The sequence below is a fragment of the Nerophis lumbriciformis genome, linkage group LG25, assembly GCF_033978685.3.
Source record: "Nerophis lumbriciformis linkage group LG25, RoL_Nlum_v2.1, whole genome shotgun sequence".
NCBI lineage: Eukaryota > Metazoa > Chordata > Actinopteri > Syngnathiformes > Syngnathidae > Nerophis > Nerophis lumbriciformis.
This window is the reverse complement of record NC_084572.2, coordinates 40,276,246-40,292,953: the sequence shown is the minus strand read 5'-3', so window position 1 is coordinate 40,292,953 and position 16,708 is coordinate 40,276,246. Positions and strand designations below refer to the sequence as shown.

The 16,708-nt window shown below is 38.5% G+C and overlaps 2 protein-coding genes across 3 annotated transcripts in view; one reads left to right on the top strand and one right to left on the bottom strand.

The window, feature by feature from the left end:
• The window catches only part of doc2g (double C2-like domains, gamma), a 327,390-nt gene extending 312,640 nt beyond the window's left edge, over positions 1–14,750 (bottom strand). Inside the window, exons 1-2 of the mRNA XM_061984408.2 lie at positions 14,685–14,750; positions 14,333–14,455 (exon numbers count right to left, since the gene is read on the bottom strand). The gene's annotated coding sequence lies outside the window, so the exon portion shown is untranslated. The remainder of the gene's footprint in view (positions 1–14,332; positions 14,456–14,684) is intronic.
• LOC133621938 (calcium-binding protein 2-like) overlaps positions 1–16,708 on the top strand; it is a 111,887-nt gene that overhangs the window by 77,857 nt on the left and 17,322 nt on the right. For both annotated transcript variants that reach the window (XM_061984411.1, XM_061984410.1), the window contains one exon: positions 14,356–14,465. In XM_061984411.1, coding sequence (XP_061840395.1) covers positions 14,356–14,465 — 110 coding nt within the window. The remainder of the gene's footprint in view (positions 1–14,355; positions 14,466–16,708) is intronic.

Genomic DNA, 16,708 nt, shown 5'->3' with positions numbered 1-16,708 from the left:
GCCCCCGATGTCCACGCGATGCTGCAGAGTCTTGTCAACCAAGACAGCCCCACAGCATCCAGAGCCTGAAGGAACTCCGGGCGGATCTCATCCACCCCCGGGGCCTTGCCACCGAGGAGCTTTTTAACTACCTCAGCAACCTCAGCCCCAGAAATAGGAGAGCCCACCACAGACTCCCCAGGCACTGCTTCCTCATAGGAAGACGTGTTGGTGGGATTGATTGAATTGATTGATTGAATTGAATTCAATCAATTGAATTCAATTGATTGAATTAATAAATGTAATAATCAGCCTGCTAATCATTCTGTAATTGAGGACTCGACCAGAACATATCAAATAATGTGTACAATATTTCTGCCAGCCAGAAAAATACTCCCTCACGCCCCACTTGCCCCCATATTCCTAACCTGATGTACAAGCATATCTTTAGGTGCAAATATCACAGAATAACATGACAAAACATCTCCGATTGTAATGTAAGACATTTTTATTTTTTCAATGTCGGGGTTTCCCCTAAATTGCCAAAATACTTGTGGCGGTGGGGGCGTGGTTAGGGGCGTGGTTGATATGACATCATCGCATGATTTTCTATGATGCATATATTCTTTAAAAAAGGGATGTGAATATACATTTAAAACAAATTATTATGATTAAGTATAGTATCAACATATATATTTTTCTTACATAATAGTTTTGTTCTATTTTTAATATGTTGCTGCTTATTGTACAATGTACTTTGTTTTTTGATATTTCTCCAATCCTTTTAGTCACTTTTTCTGTCATAAAAGCGAATGGCAACAAATGTAGCATCTATTTCTGGTGTTACTGGGGACTGTACTCGTGTTTAAAGACTCTGTTTTAGGTTCTTTGGCGCCATGTCCGTGACAGAAAGCGAACCTGACGTCACACTTGCTTTGCGTTGCTGGGAGCCTTTGGCTCATTAAAAAGCGTGTTAAATTGTGAAGATGGCTGTCCGTGGGTGTATCTCCATTATATTGAAGTACGTCCACAGCCCGGACACGCTGCCTCCGCTCCAGACAAGCCTGTGCGTATGGCTGCTGTTAATGTGTATGTTAGTGTGTTATGGTGGTCAAGGTCTTTGAACACACCGTGTCGGCGGACAATGAGCAAGTGTTGTGTGTCTAGGAGTGAAACGTGGAGACAGATGTGTGTGCACGGAGAAAATACTTGCTGGAATTGGGCCCGACGTTAGCATAAAAATGGTCGCAAACTCTAAACTTATCTTCTGAAAGCTACGATACATTGTATTACTTTATTTTGTCGGGTGTTTTAAATTAAAAGTATCGTAAAACCGTGATTGATAACATTCGCTTAAATGCTAACACAAATACGAGCGACATTCCACATTAAGAAACGACAACCCCGATATGAACTTGTATAAACACATTTCCGTCTGAGCAACCAGACTGATCGATACTTGAAGGAATTATGACAACAGGAAATGAACGCATGTGACGTCACAAAAACTGAAAGTGACACGCCCAAGACTGGTATTTTATTTATCATTAAAAACACTCTGAAACCCTTAACAAGTTACAATGATTAACATATTCAAGCACTCAAATAAAAATAAAAAATACGGCTTTAAAAAGCCAGAACAATATTTACCTTATTTTCCGGACTATAAGCCACACCCATAAAATTTATGGGAAAACTTTTTTTTTTCCATACATTAGCATCACCGGACTATAAGCCACAGATATATACGTTGCATAATTAGTTATTTACATAGAAGTATTTTGTTAATGTTTTTTTATATACCTCAATTGTTTCCAAGCGGTGTCTGTAACACGGCAGTAAAACGGCTGATCAAACAAAACAGAAGTCATGGTCATGGACACACTCGCTGCGGAAGTTAGCTCTCCAATCAGCTAAACAGACTCAATAACTCCACGGTGACGTTTTGGTGACTTTACCGAGGAATTTAAGAAACAAACAATACAAAAAGAATGCCATTGTAAGATAATAATACTAACAGACACTCATAAACTTGTTAGCATATTAGCAAATGCTAACAACGCTATCTTGATTACATTACGTTAGCATGTAGAAATATGCATTGAAACGCTCCTACGGACCTCACACATGAGACGGTTTAGTTAGTATAAACTAGGGATGTCCCGATCCGATATTTGGATCGGATCGGCTGCCGATATTTGCCAAAAATTGCTTATTGGCAAGGCATGGGAAAATGCCGATCCAGATCCAGTTTAAAAAATAACTCCGGTCCGTGTTTTTCAACGCACCGATTTAAATAATACATTCCACTTTTCTGCTGCTCCGTAATTTCCGTTTCGCATTTTCCAGCACACCTTCAACACATCCACATGTCTCACGCAGTTGCTTTTAGCTGCTGGCATTACACGACAGGCTCTCCTCACTCTTTCCTGTGTCTCCCTCTCACAGACAGCGAGCGCACCTTCTTACATACGTCACATACTGTCACGTCATACGTCACATACTGTCACGTCATACGTCACATACGTATGCGTCCTCTCCCAGCAGAGAGCGAGGTAGCGGCATGGCTAACGTTAGCTGTGATGCTAGCGCAGCCGCTAAGGTGCGCGCCTGCTCAAGCGTCCTCTGCGCACGCCAAATCTATGCCACGCACAAAATCAAATAAAAAAATAAGCGCATAACAATTTCCGACACACGGACACGACAGAGACAACAGTTTTCGTCATCATTGTTCAAATATTGTGACGTCTGTTGAGACGCTTATCTCCATTCGGTGCCACACGTCCAGACTCCACACCATCAAAATGGCAAAAATTTCCACATCAACACCGTATGAAAAAATTTGTGATTTTTTTAGTTGTGATTTTTTACTTCACTGTGCAACCTACTAATAAAAGTCTCAATCAATCAATCAAAACACATAGAATCATCATACTGCTGTGATTATTTGCATCAAGTGTTCATTCAAGGCTAAGGCAAAATATGGAGATATATATTGTGTATCGCAATATGGCCTTAAAATATCGCAATATAAAAAAAAGGCCATATCGCCCAGCCCTAGTTCAATGATGCCATTTCTGTTTGTCATGTATAATTTTGTCTATTTTGTGTTTATCCTTGAATAAACAGGTCAGTTTCTTGTTACCAACCATTGTGTATTATTCAAACTCCCCTAATTCAGCTGGCTAGTTGTTATCAAGAGTACTAAAACCCTTTTCAACATGATTCTGACAACTAAGTAGGCTAAATAACTTTAAACTTTAATACATGCTTGGATAGGCCAGTATCGGTCAGTATCGGTATCGGATCGGAAATGCAAAAACAATATCGGTATCGGATCGGAAGTGCAAAAACCTGGATCGGGACATGCCTAGTATAAACAGTTTTAGTTATACTGTAAAACTTACAAATGTTGTGATTAATGAAGAATCCTTTCGAGTAGAACCGCTATGGACAGCTAGAAGATGGACTTCCTGTTGAAAGCACAAAATGGAAGGACACTGCAGCACCAGCAGTAAGCAAACTCGTCCGAAAGATGGCGCCATAGCACATACAATAACACACCTTTTCAGTGTATTTGCTTGTTTTTGTAAAAAAAAAAAAATATATATATATATACACACACACACACACAGGTAAAAGCCAGTAAATTAGAATATTTTGAAAAACTTGATTTATTTCAGTAATTGCATTCAAAAGGTGTAACTTGTACATTATATTTATTCATTGCACACAGACTGATGCATTCAAATGTTTATTTCATTTAATTTTGATGATTTGAAGTGGCAACAAATGAAAATCCAAAATTCCGTGTGTCACAAAATTAGAATATTGTGTAAGGGTTCAATTTTGAAGACACCTGGTGCCACAAACTAATCAGCTGATTAACTCAAAACACCTGCAAAGGGCTTTAAATGGTCTCTCAGTCCAGTTCTGAAGCCTACACAAACATGGGGAAGACTTCAGATTTGACAGCTGTCCAAAAGGCAACCATCGACACATTGCACAAGGAGGGAAAGACACAAAAGGTTATTGCTGAAGAGGCTGGCTGTTCTCAGAGCTCTGTGTCCAAACACATTAATGGAGAGGCAAAGGGAAGGAAAAACTGTGGTCAGAAAAAGTGTACAAGCGATAGGGATCACCGCGCCCTGGTCAAGATTGTGAAAAAAAACCCATTCAAAAATGTGGGGGAGATTCAAAAGGAGTGGACAGCTGCTGGAGTCAGTGCTTCAAGATCCACCACGACGCTTGAAAGACATGGGTTTCAACTGCCGCATACCTCGTGTCAAGCCACTGTTGACCAAGAAACAGCGCGAAAAGCGTCTCACCTGGGCTAAGGAAAAAAAGAGCTGGACTGCTGCTGAGTGGTCCAAAGTCATGTTTTCTGACGAAAGCAAATTTTGCATTTCCTTTGGAAATCGAGGTCCCAGAGTCTGGAGGAAGACAGGAGAGGCACAGGATCCACGTTGCCTGAAGTCTAGTGTAAAGTTTCCACCATCAGTGATGGTTTGGGGTGCCATGTCATCTGCTGGTGTCAGTCCACTCTGTTTCCTGAGATCCAGGGTCAACGCAGCCGTCTACCAGCAAGTTTTAGAGCACTTCATGCTTCCTGCTGCTGACCTGCTCTATGGAGATGGAGATTTCAAGTTCCAACAGGACTTGGCGCCTGCACACAGCGCAAAATCTACCCGTGCCTGGTTTACGGACCATGGTATTTCTGTTCTAAATTGGCCCGCCAACTCCCCTGACCTTAGCCCCATAGAAAATCTGTGGGGTATTGTGAAAAGGAAGATGCAGAATGCCAGACCCAAAAACGCAGAAGAGTTGAAGGCCACTATCAGAGCAACCTGGGCTCTCATAACACCTGAGCAGTGGCAGAAACTCATCGACTCCATGCCACGCCGCATTAACGCAGTAATTGAGGTAAAAGGAGCTCCAACCAAGTATTGAGTATTGTACATGCTCATATTTTTCATTTTCATACTTTTCAGTTGGCCAACATTTCTAAAAATCCCTTTTTTGTATTAGCCTTACACAATATTCTAATTTTGTAACACACGGAATTTTGGATTTTCATTTGTTGCCACTTCAAATCATCAAAATTAAATGAAATAAACATTTGAATGCATCAGTCTGTGTGCAATGAATAAATATCATGTACAAGTTACACCTTTTGAATGCAATTACTGAAATAAATCAAGTTTTTCAAAATATTCTAATTTACTGGCTTTTACCTGTATATTTGCATTATAGCTGTCAAAAATAGCAGTTTTCAGTTAGGAATTTACAGTAATATTTCTTCTGCCAATGAAAGTATATCATGTGTCAATCTATTTTATTACATTTTCTTTAAATAAAACCTGGTTCAAAGATTTCAGTCTGGTTGTTTGGGCACATTCAACAATACCATGATAATAATAACTGTGATCATTTTGGTCACAATATGACATTATTATATTGTTACATCTCCATTTGAAATCATATGATGCTTTCATATATAGCACATATCAAAGGGGTTAGCCCCTGAACACCGCACACAGTGAACCAAATATTGGAGAGTAATCACATTACTGGGGTCACCAGGGACCTGAGTCCAGATGGTTTGTTTCTGTGTAGCTACTTTATTGGATTCACCTGGAGAAACACGTTTAAAACAATTCTTTACGCTTAGATGGGTTCAATGACAAGAGCAAGCAACATCAAAGTAAAAATGGAGACGTAGTCTGCAAATGTCCTTTGTTTTTGACCAGAAGGTGACACAAATGTACCACCATCCAAACATATCAACATTTAAATGATGTAGAAAAGCATAACTATAAGGGGAACTATTACGACGAACAAGAGATTGTTTTTGTTTCTGATACTATGTTTCATGCTGTATGAATTATTCATACACTTACTTTCATTTGACCCTACAGGGAGAAAGGCTTACTTCTCTTCTAGTTAACGCCTTATAGAGATAACAATGCCATGAAACGATGTCTTTTTTTCCATAACCGGCCAAGAACTTTCAACTGATATTATTCCCCAAAGACTTCTTTACACGATGATTACAGGCTGACCCACTTAAGGAAGGAAAGTCTTTAATGCAGCGTCAGGATCCTCCCAGACTGCTGCTCCACAAGTGTGGAAGCAACCAAAAATATAGCTTCGCTTAAGGCAACAAAGAGCATCATTTGCGGTATCAAAATCACATAGTTAGCCATTTAAATTACCGATTCCATTTATGAAATGTGCTTTATGTGCCGTTGTGTCCGCTACTATGCCGATAATCTTCCGCCATCCTAGTCACTGCCGTTGTGTCCTTGGGCAAGACACTTTACCCACCTGCTCCCAGTGCCACCCACACTGCTTTAAATGTAACTTAGATATTGGCTTTCACTATGTAAAGCGCTTTGAGTCACTTGAGAAAAAGCGCTATATGAATGTAATTCACTTCACAGTAACAATAATGTTATTGAATCATGACAACATGAACTACTATCAGGGGGGGGGGGGGGGGGGGGGGCGGCGGCGATGACCAAGAAGAACGCGGAGTTGGAATATAATTACAACATTTTATGTACATATTTATATACAGATTTGAACAATTAGTGATTCACTGAAATATATGTATTAATTGTGGTTCTTACAAAAAATATATCTTATAAAATATAAAAGCTAAAATGTCTCTTAAAGCTCTGCCCCTTTAATTAGTGAATGCTAAATAATTTAACTTTAGCCTACTACTACAACCATATTATTTACCAGCAACATGAAGTGAAACAGAGGCAGAGGTGTCCTGCCACAGTCAGTCAACCTCCTCCTCCTCCTCCTGCTGCTGCTGAACAGGTTGCACCTGTGGTCCGAACTGTAGGCCTACCTCCTCTCCAAGTCCAGCCCTTTTCGGCCGTTGAAAATACTTTTCTATACTCATCTGTGTGAAGGAGTGAACATCCAACATTAGAATTATTACTAACGAGCAGAACCGCTCTATGTACAGTGCCGTCTAACCTTAAGCGGCAGCAGCTCAACACATGCAGGGTTCAACGTTAAGGTTTTTTTCTACTTGCCTGACTTCTCAAATCTACTTGCCCCAATATATTTACTTGTCCTGCCTAGGTTTTTTTCTGGCTGTGTAGTGCTCATGGCTTATATTTTACTAAAATCCTTCCCGTTGACTATTTACAACACTACACAGTATTTATTATTATTATTATTATTATTATTATTATTATGATCTATAATTACATTTAAATGGCATTCCATACATGTAAAATGAAATGCTATTTCACATTATTTGACCAGTAGCAGTTACACTCATCTGAACAGGTCAGCCACCTGTTTAAAGCCCGATTACAGTTGAAATCTTGAAATGAAGGGCCTTTAATGGCCAAAACATTAACCTGGACAACATTTTAACAGCTGGTTGGCTCAGATTTTATTCTTTTCATTGCATTCACATGCTGCAGTGGACAGTGGACAATTTAGCTTCAGTCCATGTGTGTTTATTGACAACAGGGTTATAACCTGGACACGTTAGCTCGTCGGTATGAAAACAGGTGACCGAGTCAAACAGCGGCGGTGTTAATGAAGCAGCGTCAGGCGAAACCGTCAGTGAAACGCTCGGTGAAATCGCGGATTAACGTTAAATATATGACGAGCCGCGAGCGATGCAGCTATAACCTATCTACCTATAACACCTGTAAAAAAGAAGCAATGCTACCACGCTAGCAAGCGTTAGCTAGCCGGCTGTGAGCCACCAAGCTGCTAACTATCGCCAAAAGGTACCATTTAAGTTTTTTTCCCCATGGCATCCTGGATCAAGGCTTTCAGCAGCTTTTGGACGTTTGAGGTAGAAACGTAGGAAGCGCCATCATTATGAAAAGTAGCCGGCGAGTATTTTGGTCCCGTCTGTCCGTCCCTCTTCTTCTTCTTCTTCTTCTTCTTCTTCTTCTTCTTCTTCTTCTTCTTCTGGCCCACCAGGTGAATTAAGTGCTATTGGCGGAGTTACAATGCATACCGCCACCTACTGCACCGGAGGTGTAACTACAAGCAACATTCACAGACAGTCCCATTGCTTTTATGAGCGGTCGAGCGAGTCAAAAGCCGAAAAATCCATTTGTGGCGGACATAATTCTTTCGTGGCGGGCCGCCACAAATAAATGAATGTGTGGGAAACACTGAATTTTATTGGTCTGTTCTGTGTCTAAAAGGTTGCGATGTTTAAAACCGTTTTTTTTTTTCAATAACATTGAATCAACTTGTGCTTTTATGAATTTGTAATCAATGTTTTAAGTGTTCCTGAACCCTCAAAAAACAAATGATTGAAACAAAAAACGGAAGAAAAAAATACTGTATTGATGTTTACATGTTTTATAACACACATACTTAAAACTACACTTTAGATGGCAGTAAAAACACATTCTCTGAGCTCATTGTCAAACTACTGCACTGTTTTAATTAATCATGACCTATGATTAGGGTAGTCCCGATACCAATATTTTTGGTAGGAATGGATTATTAATCTACGGCATTTTCAGACCTATAGAGCAGACCAGGTTATAAGCCGCACCCACTAAATTTTAGAAGAATAAATATTTTTACACATATTGGCCGCACTACACTATATTTTACTTTTCGATTTATTGTCATCTACCAACCTCTTGTCTTTTTTTTTTTTTAGACAAGAACATGTCTTATGTAAGATGTTTGAGTTGTTTTAGTAGATGATTTACTAACATTATCATCATTGAAAATGTCCTGCAAAATTCTATAACATGTATGCAAAGATTTCAGAAAATGTTTACCTTTTGGAAAGTCCTATAGACATGCCCCTATGGTAATTTACTTCCTGTGTTGTGACCTCTGTCACGTCAAAAATATACTTTCTCGCTGGCTCCTAACAAATACTCTAGAACAGTGGTTCTTAACCTTGTTGGAGGTCCCGAACCCCACCAATTTCATATGTGCATTCACCAAACCCGAACCGTAATCATAAAATGATGTTATTTTATTAGAGAATTACTAATAAAGATATAAGTTACAAACGGAAAGTTACAGGAATGTACACATGATCCCATGTTTACATCTCATTGTGCAACATGTGAATGTTTTAGTGGGAACTAAATGCGATATCTGAAAGGGGTACACATTATTTCCAAAGTAGGACCCCCCCACCCAGACATATAATACTAGTACACAGCTCATGAAAAACAATATGTTATAGTCATTGTAAGTGGGCCAAAACACTTATATTACAAAATAATCTCATGGAAATGACTGCTGTCATTTGATTACAATAATAAAACATTGAACTTGTTATTTAGTCAGGTTTGGGACAGGTGTGCTGCAGGTGTGACCACAGTGCATGTGACGTCGCTCACATGTGCTCCACATAAATGCTCAAGGAGTTTTTGCGTTTGCTCACACATATGGAAAATTAGAGGGAACATTGTTTGGGGGTATCCGTAATACTATTTACGTTTTTATTTACACGATGAGTCGGGCGTGTCTTGACCTCCGCGGCGGAGGCTCTGCCGAACCCCTGAGGCCGACTCACCGAACCCCTAGGGTTCGATCGAACCCAGGTTAAGAACCACTGCTCTAGAACTATAACTGGTTGGGAACTAAAAGTGTTCGGATTGTAATCATCCAAATATGATGAGCACAGAGTGGACAGCCGCCATTATGCGGCCCTTGGTTTGACAATAGACATGTTATAAGTAGACGCAGCATTGGCTGATGTGGCGCGAGAAATTGGGCCGCCATCTTGAAGTGGTGATGAGGAGCCGGCGAGCAGCCTAAACTGACAGTTGACAGGTAGAAAAACAAAGATGGTGTTCAGCGTTTTCCTGCTCAAAGAGCGGACCGTTGAAAATAGGAATCAAGAGGATTACTTTTCACAAGTGAGATTTAACATTAACGTACTAGTGGTTGTATTTTGTGAAAAGAATATTACCCCAGAGTTGAGAAGGACCAAAGATCTTCAATAGTACTGAAATCGTAGCCGCTAGCAAACAAGAGTATGACCATAATAGAATTGCTTGTCAATGAAATGAATTACATTTAAAAATGTCATACTTGAATAACATAAAGTTGATATAAATGATGAAGATAAAGATTGTAAAAGCCAACAGGGGTAAAAGTTATAAAGTATAATATAATAATATAATATAGTAAAAGTTATAAATTATAAGACAATACTTTCTTAACAGTATAATTGTAACCAGGAATAAGTCTTCAAGTAACAATATTCAAATACTAACATTGTTGGGTAAGACAGAATTTGGTTTTATTCTGAATCCAGTGAAACAGATTGGTGGTTAAGCTGATATAAAGACTTTCAGGTGTTTATATGTGTTTATGTTTAAGAATTTGGCAGACACTTTTATACAAAGCGACATACATAAAAAATACATATAAAACAATCACTGTAAACATGATCATTGAAGGGAAGAATGTAATACAAAATATTAATACAAAGTGTCAAGACAGAATAAACTCTCTGCTGCTGCAGCAACAGAGATACAGTCTATAACAGCGGTGGCCATTACGTCGATCGCGGAGGATGTGTCAGTCGATCGCCAGCCAGGCATAAAAAAAAAAATCGACCTAAAAATGAGCGATCATAAATCTTCACTATGACGTCACTTTCGTCACTTGATTGAAATTCAATGCACCCGAGGAACTTGTGAAATGATGCTGGCTGCTGCCAGCTCAGTGTGAAGGAAAAAAGGCGAGAAACACTTTTTATTTCAACCGTGCCTCCCGTCAAAAGCCTAAAGACTGACCGCACAGTTCCTGTCTTCACAATAAAAGTGCTGCTCTATTTTGCTAACAAAATAAGAATCTCCGAAAGCCAGCGCAAACAAGCCAGAAAGCTACGGAGTTTGCCGCCAATGAATTTCTTGTAAAGTGTATAAAAACGAATATGGATGCTGGACAAATAAGATGCCAAAAACCAACCACTTTCATGTGGTATTAGACAGAAAGAAGGAACTTTTTTTTCTCCTCCATTTAAAAATATGGACGTTATCAGCACTACTGTCTGATTCCAATCAATGCAAGTCATCAGAATCAGGTAATACACCAACTTATATTCTTGTCTTCATGAAAGAAAGGAATCTATATGTTAAACATGCATGTATATTCATTAAAACACCTTTAACATGTGAACGAAAACGGCAAAATAAATGTAATTTTATATATATATATATATATATATATATATATATATATATATATATATGTGTGTGTGTGTGTGTGTGTGTGTGTGTGTGTGTGTGTGTGTGTGTGTGTGTGTGTATAAGAGGTAGATCACCTCGACTTGGTCATTTAAAAAGTAGCTCGCCTACTAAAAAAGTGTGGGCACCCCTGGTCTATAAGATATATAGATATCTAATGTATTCATTAGAGATGCTTTAAAATGTAATATCGGAAATTATCGGTATCGTTTTTTTTATTATCGTATCGTTTTTTTGTTGTTTTTTTATTAAATCAACATAAAAAACACAAGATACACTTACAATTAGTACACCAAACCAAAATACCTCCCTCCCCCACTTACACTCATTCACATAAAAGGGTTGTTTCTTTCTGTTATTAATATTGTGGTTCCTACATTATATATCAATATATATCAATACAGTCTGCAAGGGATACAGTCCGTAAGCACACATGATTGTGTGTGCTGCTGGTCCACTAATAGTACTAACCTTTAACACTTAATTTTACTCATTTTCATTAATTATATTGTTTTACTTTCTTTTTTAATCAAGAAAATGTTTTTAATTTATTTATATTATTTTTTTTTTTAAAGGACCTTATCTTCACCATACCTGGTTGTCCAAATTAGGCATAATAATATGTTAATTCCGCGACTGTATATTTCGGTAGATATTGGTATCGGTAATTAAGGGTTTGGTCAATATCGGAATATCGGATATCGGCAAAAAGCCATTATCGGACATCCCTAGTATTCATACATTGTTTATGTAGGATATATGCATGTATATATAACCTAATCATATTGTTTCTTCAACTTAAAAATAGCTGACCTTTTTTTCCCCCTTCTCTGGGATTATATTCCCAGTTTTGATCTGGGACGTCTAGTCACTTATAGCAAAGAAGAATATTCTATCACTGTTAAGCAAATTATGAATAATAAAACATGTGTCCTTTATCATCGCTACCCGTATGACGAAAAAAGCGGGTGAAAATCAGTGGTATTCAGCGAGGTAAAATGAATTAAATGCGCTGACAGTTCATTGCTCCTGCCAAATGAATTGCACTGAGTGGGGCGGATCACCACTCCAAGATGGCGGCCCCGCGTCTTGTCAGCGACAGTAGGCAGTAGTGATGGGTTGATGAGGTGTCATGAAGCGTTTCGACACATTGCAAAACCGTATTGATACTGTGTCGATACTGTGTCACTAAATACTGACATCTGCTGGACATTAAAAATCCCTACAGGCAACCTATGGACCGACTCAACTGACACTGATTTGATGCCCTAGTACAGGGGTCACCAACCTTTTTGAAACCAAAAACTACTTCTTGGGTACTGATTAATGCGAAGGGCTACCAGTTTGATACACACTTAAATAAATAAATATATTGTCATTTGTAAGTTACACGTAAGTGTGATTTAAACAAGAATAGCTAAATAAATAAATTTATATATATGTCATTCCGTCGTACATTTTTTTCTCCTTTTACAGAAGGTTTTTTGTAGAGAATAAATGATGAAAAAAACACTTAATTGAACGGTTTAAAAGAGGAGAAAACACGAAAACATTTAAAATAAAATTTTGAAACATAGTTTATCTTCAATTTCGACTCTTTAAAATTCAAAATTCAACCGACAAAAAGAAGAGAAAAACTAGCTTATTTGAATCTTTTTGAAAAAATTAAAAAAAGAATTTTTGGAACATCATTAGTAATTTTTCCTGATTAAGATACATTTTAGAATTTTGATGACATGTTTTAAATTGGTTAAAATCCAATCTGCATTTTGTTAGAATATTTAACAAATTGGACCAAGCTATATTTCTAACAAAGACAAATCAGTATTTCATCTAGATTTTCCAGAACAAAAATTTTAAAAGAAATTCAAAATACTTTGAAATAAGATTTAAATTTGATTCTACAGATTTTCTAGATTTGCCAGAATAATTTTTATGAATTTTAATCATAGTAAGTTTGAAGAAATATTTCACAAATATTCTTCGTCGAAAAACCAGAAGCTAAAATATTTATTATTCTTTACAATAAAAAATAAATAAATTTACTTGAACATTGATTTAAATTGTCAGGAAAGAAGAGGAAGAAAATTAAAATGTAAAAAGGTATATTTGTTTAAAAATCCTAAAATCATTTTTAAGGTTGTATTTTTTCTCTAAAATTGTATTTCTAAAAGTAATAAGAAGCAAAGTAAAAAATAAATGAATTTATTTAAACAAGTGAAGACCCATCCATCCATTTCCTACCGCTTATTCCAAGTGAAGACAAAGTCTTTAAAATATTTTCTTGGATTTTCAAATTCTATTTGAGTTTTGTCTCTTTTAGAATGAAAAATGTCAAGCAAAGCGAGACCAGCTTGATAGTAAATAAATAACATTTAAAAAATAGAGGCAGCTCACTGGTAAGTGCTGCTCTTTGAGCTATTTTTAGAACAGGCCAGCGGGCGACTCATCTGGTCCTTACGGGCTACCTGGTGACCGCGGGCACCGCGTTGGTGACCCCTGCCCTAGTATATACAATAATATAAACCAAGTCATTGTATTTCATTTAGGATTATTTCATATCTTCATTTAAATAAAAATATTTTTTTATCTTTTTTAGATACAGTCAATAAATGTGAACATGCATCATAACATGGAAATCTAAGAGAACGTGTTGTGGATGATTGTGGACTGGGAATTTTTTTAATTTTATTTTTTTACACATTTTTATTTAAAAAAAAGAAAAGTTTTTCCGACGTATTCCATTTTAGACGATTTCTCTTCTTAGTTATTATTTCTCGGGCTGTAGAAAAGAGCCGCTCACAGGGCACAGAGGAGGCGACACAGTTGGCGTATCGGTCACGTGACCAAAACAGCTCATGATCGGTCACGTGACTTTCTAAAAGCGGTACGCGCACCGACACAGGGTTTTGCTCTATGAGCTCGACGCATGCGCCGATGCATCGGTGTTGCCGGACCCATCACTACCTTAGAACATGTCTATGCATTTCAGTGCCAAAAGTTGCGCATTGTAACTTGTTGCTCCCCTCAAATGGCCAACAAAACATGATATTAAAAGAGTTTATGTGCAATTAAAAACAGCAACGGCTTTGTTATGTCCGACATTTAACACTGTTAGAGTTGCCCACCTGTACGTGCTGACTTTCTGCAGGGGGGGGCCATGTCGACTTCGATGACTTCTGTGAGTTGATGGGCCCCAGGATGCTCGCTGAGACCGCACACATGGTCGGCCTCAAGGAGCTCCGTTGTGCCTTCAAACAGGTGAGGACCGCAGAAAAAAAATATTCATATTCACATCCAGAAATGAGTACATTTTACACAACATATTGTATGTCTGAAGTAGGCTAGTCAAGCTAGCAACATGCCTGCCAGGTAACGTTCGGGTAAAACCTGAACAACCTTCGGCTATGACGTATTCTAGTTTTGGACACAAAATGTCCGCGGAACATCACAATTTCGCTTTTGGAAGTAGTTCTTTACCGTTTTAAAGTGGAAATAAACAGGTGCAATAATGACGCAGGTCCGTCGATAATGAGTCGAACGCCACAACCGGAAGTTAGCACAAAAAAGGCGGCGGATTGGGCGGAAGTTCATCCCCACTAGCGGTGGGCGATACTGCAGATTTTTGTACCGATCTGATACCAATGATCCTTTCTGAACAGGGGTGTCAAACTTGTTTTCATTGAGGGCCACAGCTCTTCCACTAAATACAGGTAAAAGCCAGTAAATTAGAATATTTTGAAAAACTTGATTTATTTCAGTAATTGCATTCAAAAGGTGTAACTTGTACATTATATTTATTCATTGCACACAGACTGATGCATTCAAATGTTTATTTCATTTAATTTTGATGATTTGAAGTGGCAACAAATGAAAATCCAAAATTCCGTGTGTCACAAAATTAGAATATTACTTAAGGCTAATACAAAAAAGGGATTTTTAGAAATGTTGGCCAACTGAAAAGTATGAAAATGAAAAATATGAGCATGTACAATACTCAATACTTGGTTGGAGCTCCTTTTGCCTCAATTACTGCGTGGCATGGAGTCGATGAGTTTCTGGCACTGCTCAGGTGTTATGAGAGCCCAGGTTGCTCTGATAGTGGCCTTCAACTCTTCTGCGTTTTTGGGTCTGGCATTCTGCATCTTCCTTTTCACAATACCCCACAGATTTTCTATGGGGCTAAGGTCAGGGGAGTTGGCGGGCCAATTTAGAACAGAAATACCATGGTCCGTAAACCAGGCACGGGTAGATTTTGCGCTGTGTGCAGGCGCCAAGTCCTGTTGGAACTTGAAATCTCCATCTCCATAGAGCAGGTCAGCAGCAGGAAGCATGAAGTGCTCTAAAACTTGCTGGTAGACGGCTGCGTTGACCCTGGATCTCAGGAAACAGAGTGGACCGACACCAGCAGATGACATGGCACCCCAAACCATCACTGATGGTGGAAACTTTACACTAGACTTCAGGCAACGTGGATCCTGTGCCTTTCCTGTCTTCCTCCAGACTCTGGGACCTCGATTTCCAAAGGAAATGCAAAATTTGCATGGTTGGGTGATGGTTTGGGGTGCCATGTCATCTGCTGGTGTCGGTCCACTCTGTTTCCTGAGATCCAGGGTCAACGCAGCCGTCTACCAGCAAGTTTTAGAGCACTACATGCTTCCTGCTGCTGACCTGCTCTATGGAGATGGAGATTTCAAGTTCCAACAGGACTTGGCGCCTGCACACAGCGCAAAATCTACCCGTGCCTGGTTTACGGACCATGGTATTTCTGTTCTAAATTGGCCCGCCAACTCCCCTGACCTTAGCCCCATAGAAAATCTGTGGGGTATTGTGAAAAGGAAGATGCAGAATGCCAGACCCAAAAACGCAGAAGAGTTGAAGGCCACTATCAGAGCAACCTGGGCTCTCATAACACCTGAGCAGTGCCAGAAACTCATCGACTCCATGCCACGCCGCATTAACGCAGTAATTGAGGTAAAAGGAGCTCCAACCAAGTATTGAGTATTGTACATGCTCATATTTTTCATTTTCATACTTTTCAGTTGGCCAACATTTCTAAAAATCCCTTTTTTGTATTAGCCTTAAGTAATATTCTAATTTTGTGACACACGGAATTTTGGATTTTCATTTGTTGCCACTTCAAATCATCAAAATTAAATGAAATAAACATTTGAATGCATCAGTCTGTGTGCAATGAATAAATATAATGTACAAGTTACACCTTTTGAATGCAATTACTGAAATAAATCAAGTTTTTCAAAATATTCTAATTTACTGGCTTTTACCTGTATATTGTATCATCTCCTCATGATATTATTACACATTTCCATTGATTAATAGTCTTTTTACGTACAAATTGATGGATAATATACTTGTTTTCGAAATCATAAGTCAGACAAGCGGTAGAAAATGGATGGGACGGAAGTCAGAAAAACAAGCATTTCATTCTAACATACTTGCCAACCCTCCCGAATTTTCCGGGAGACTCCCGAAATTCAGCGCCT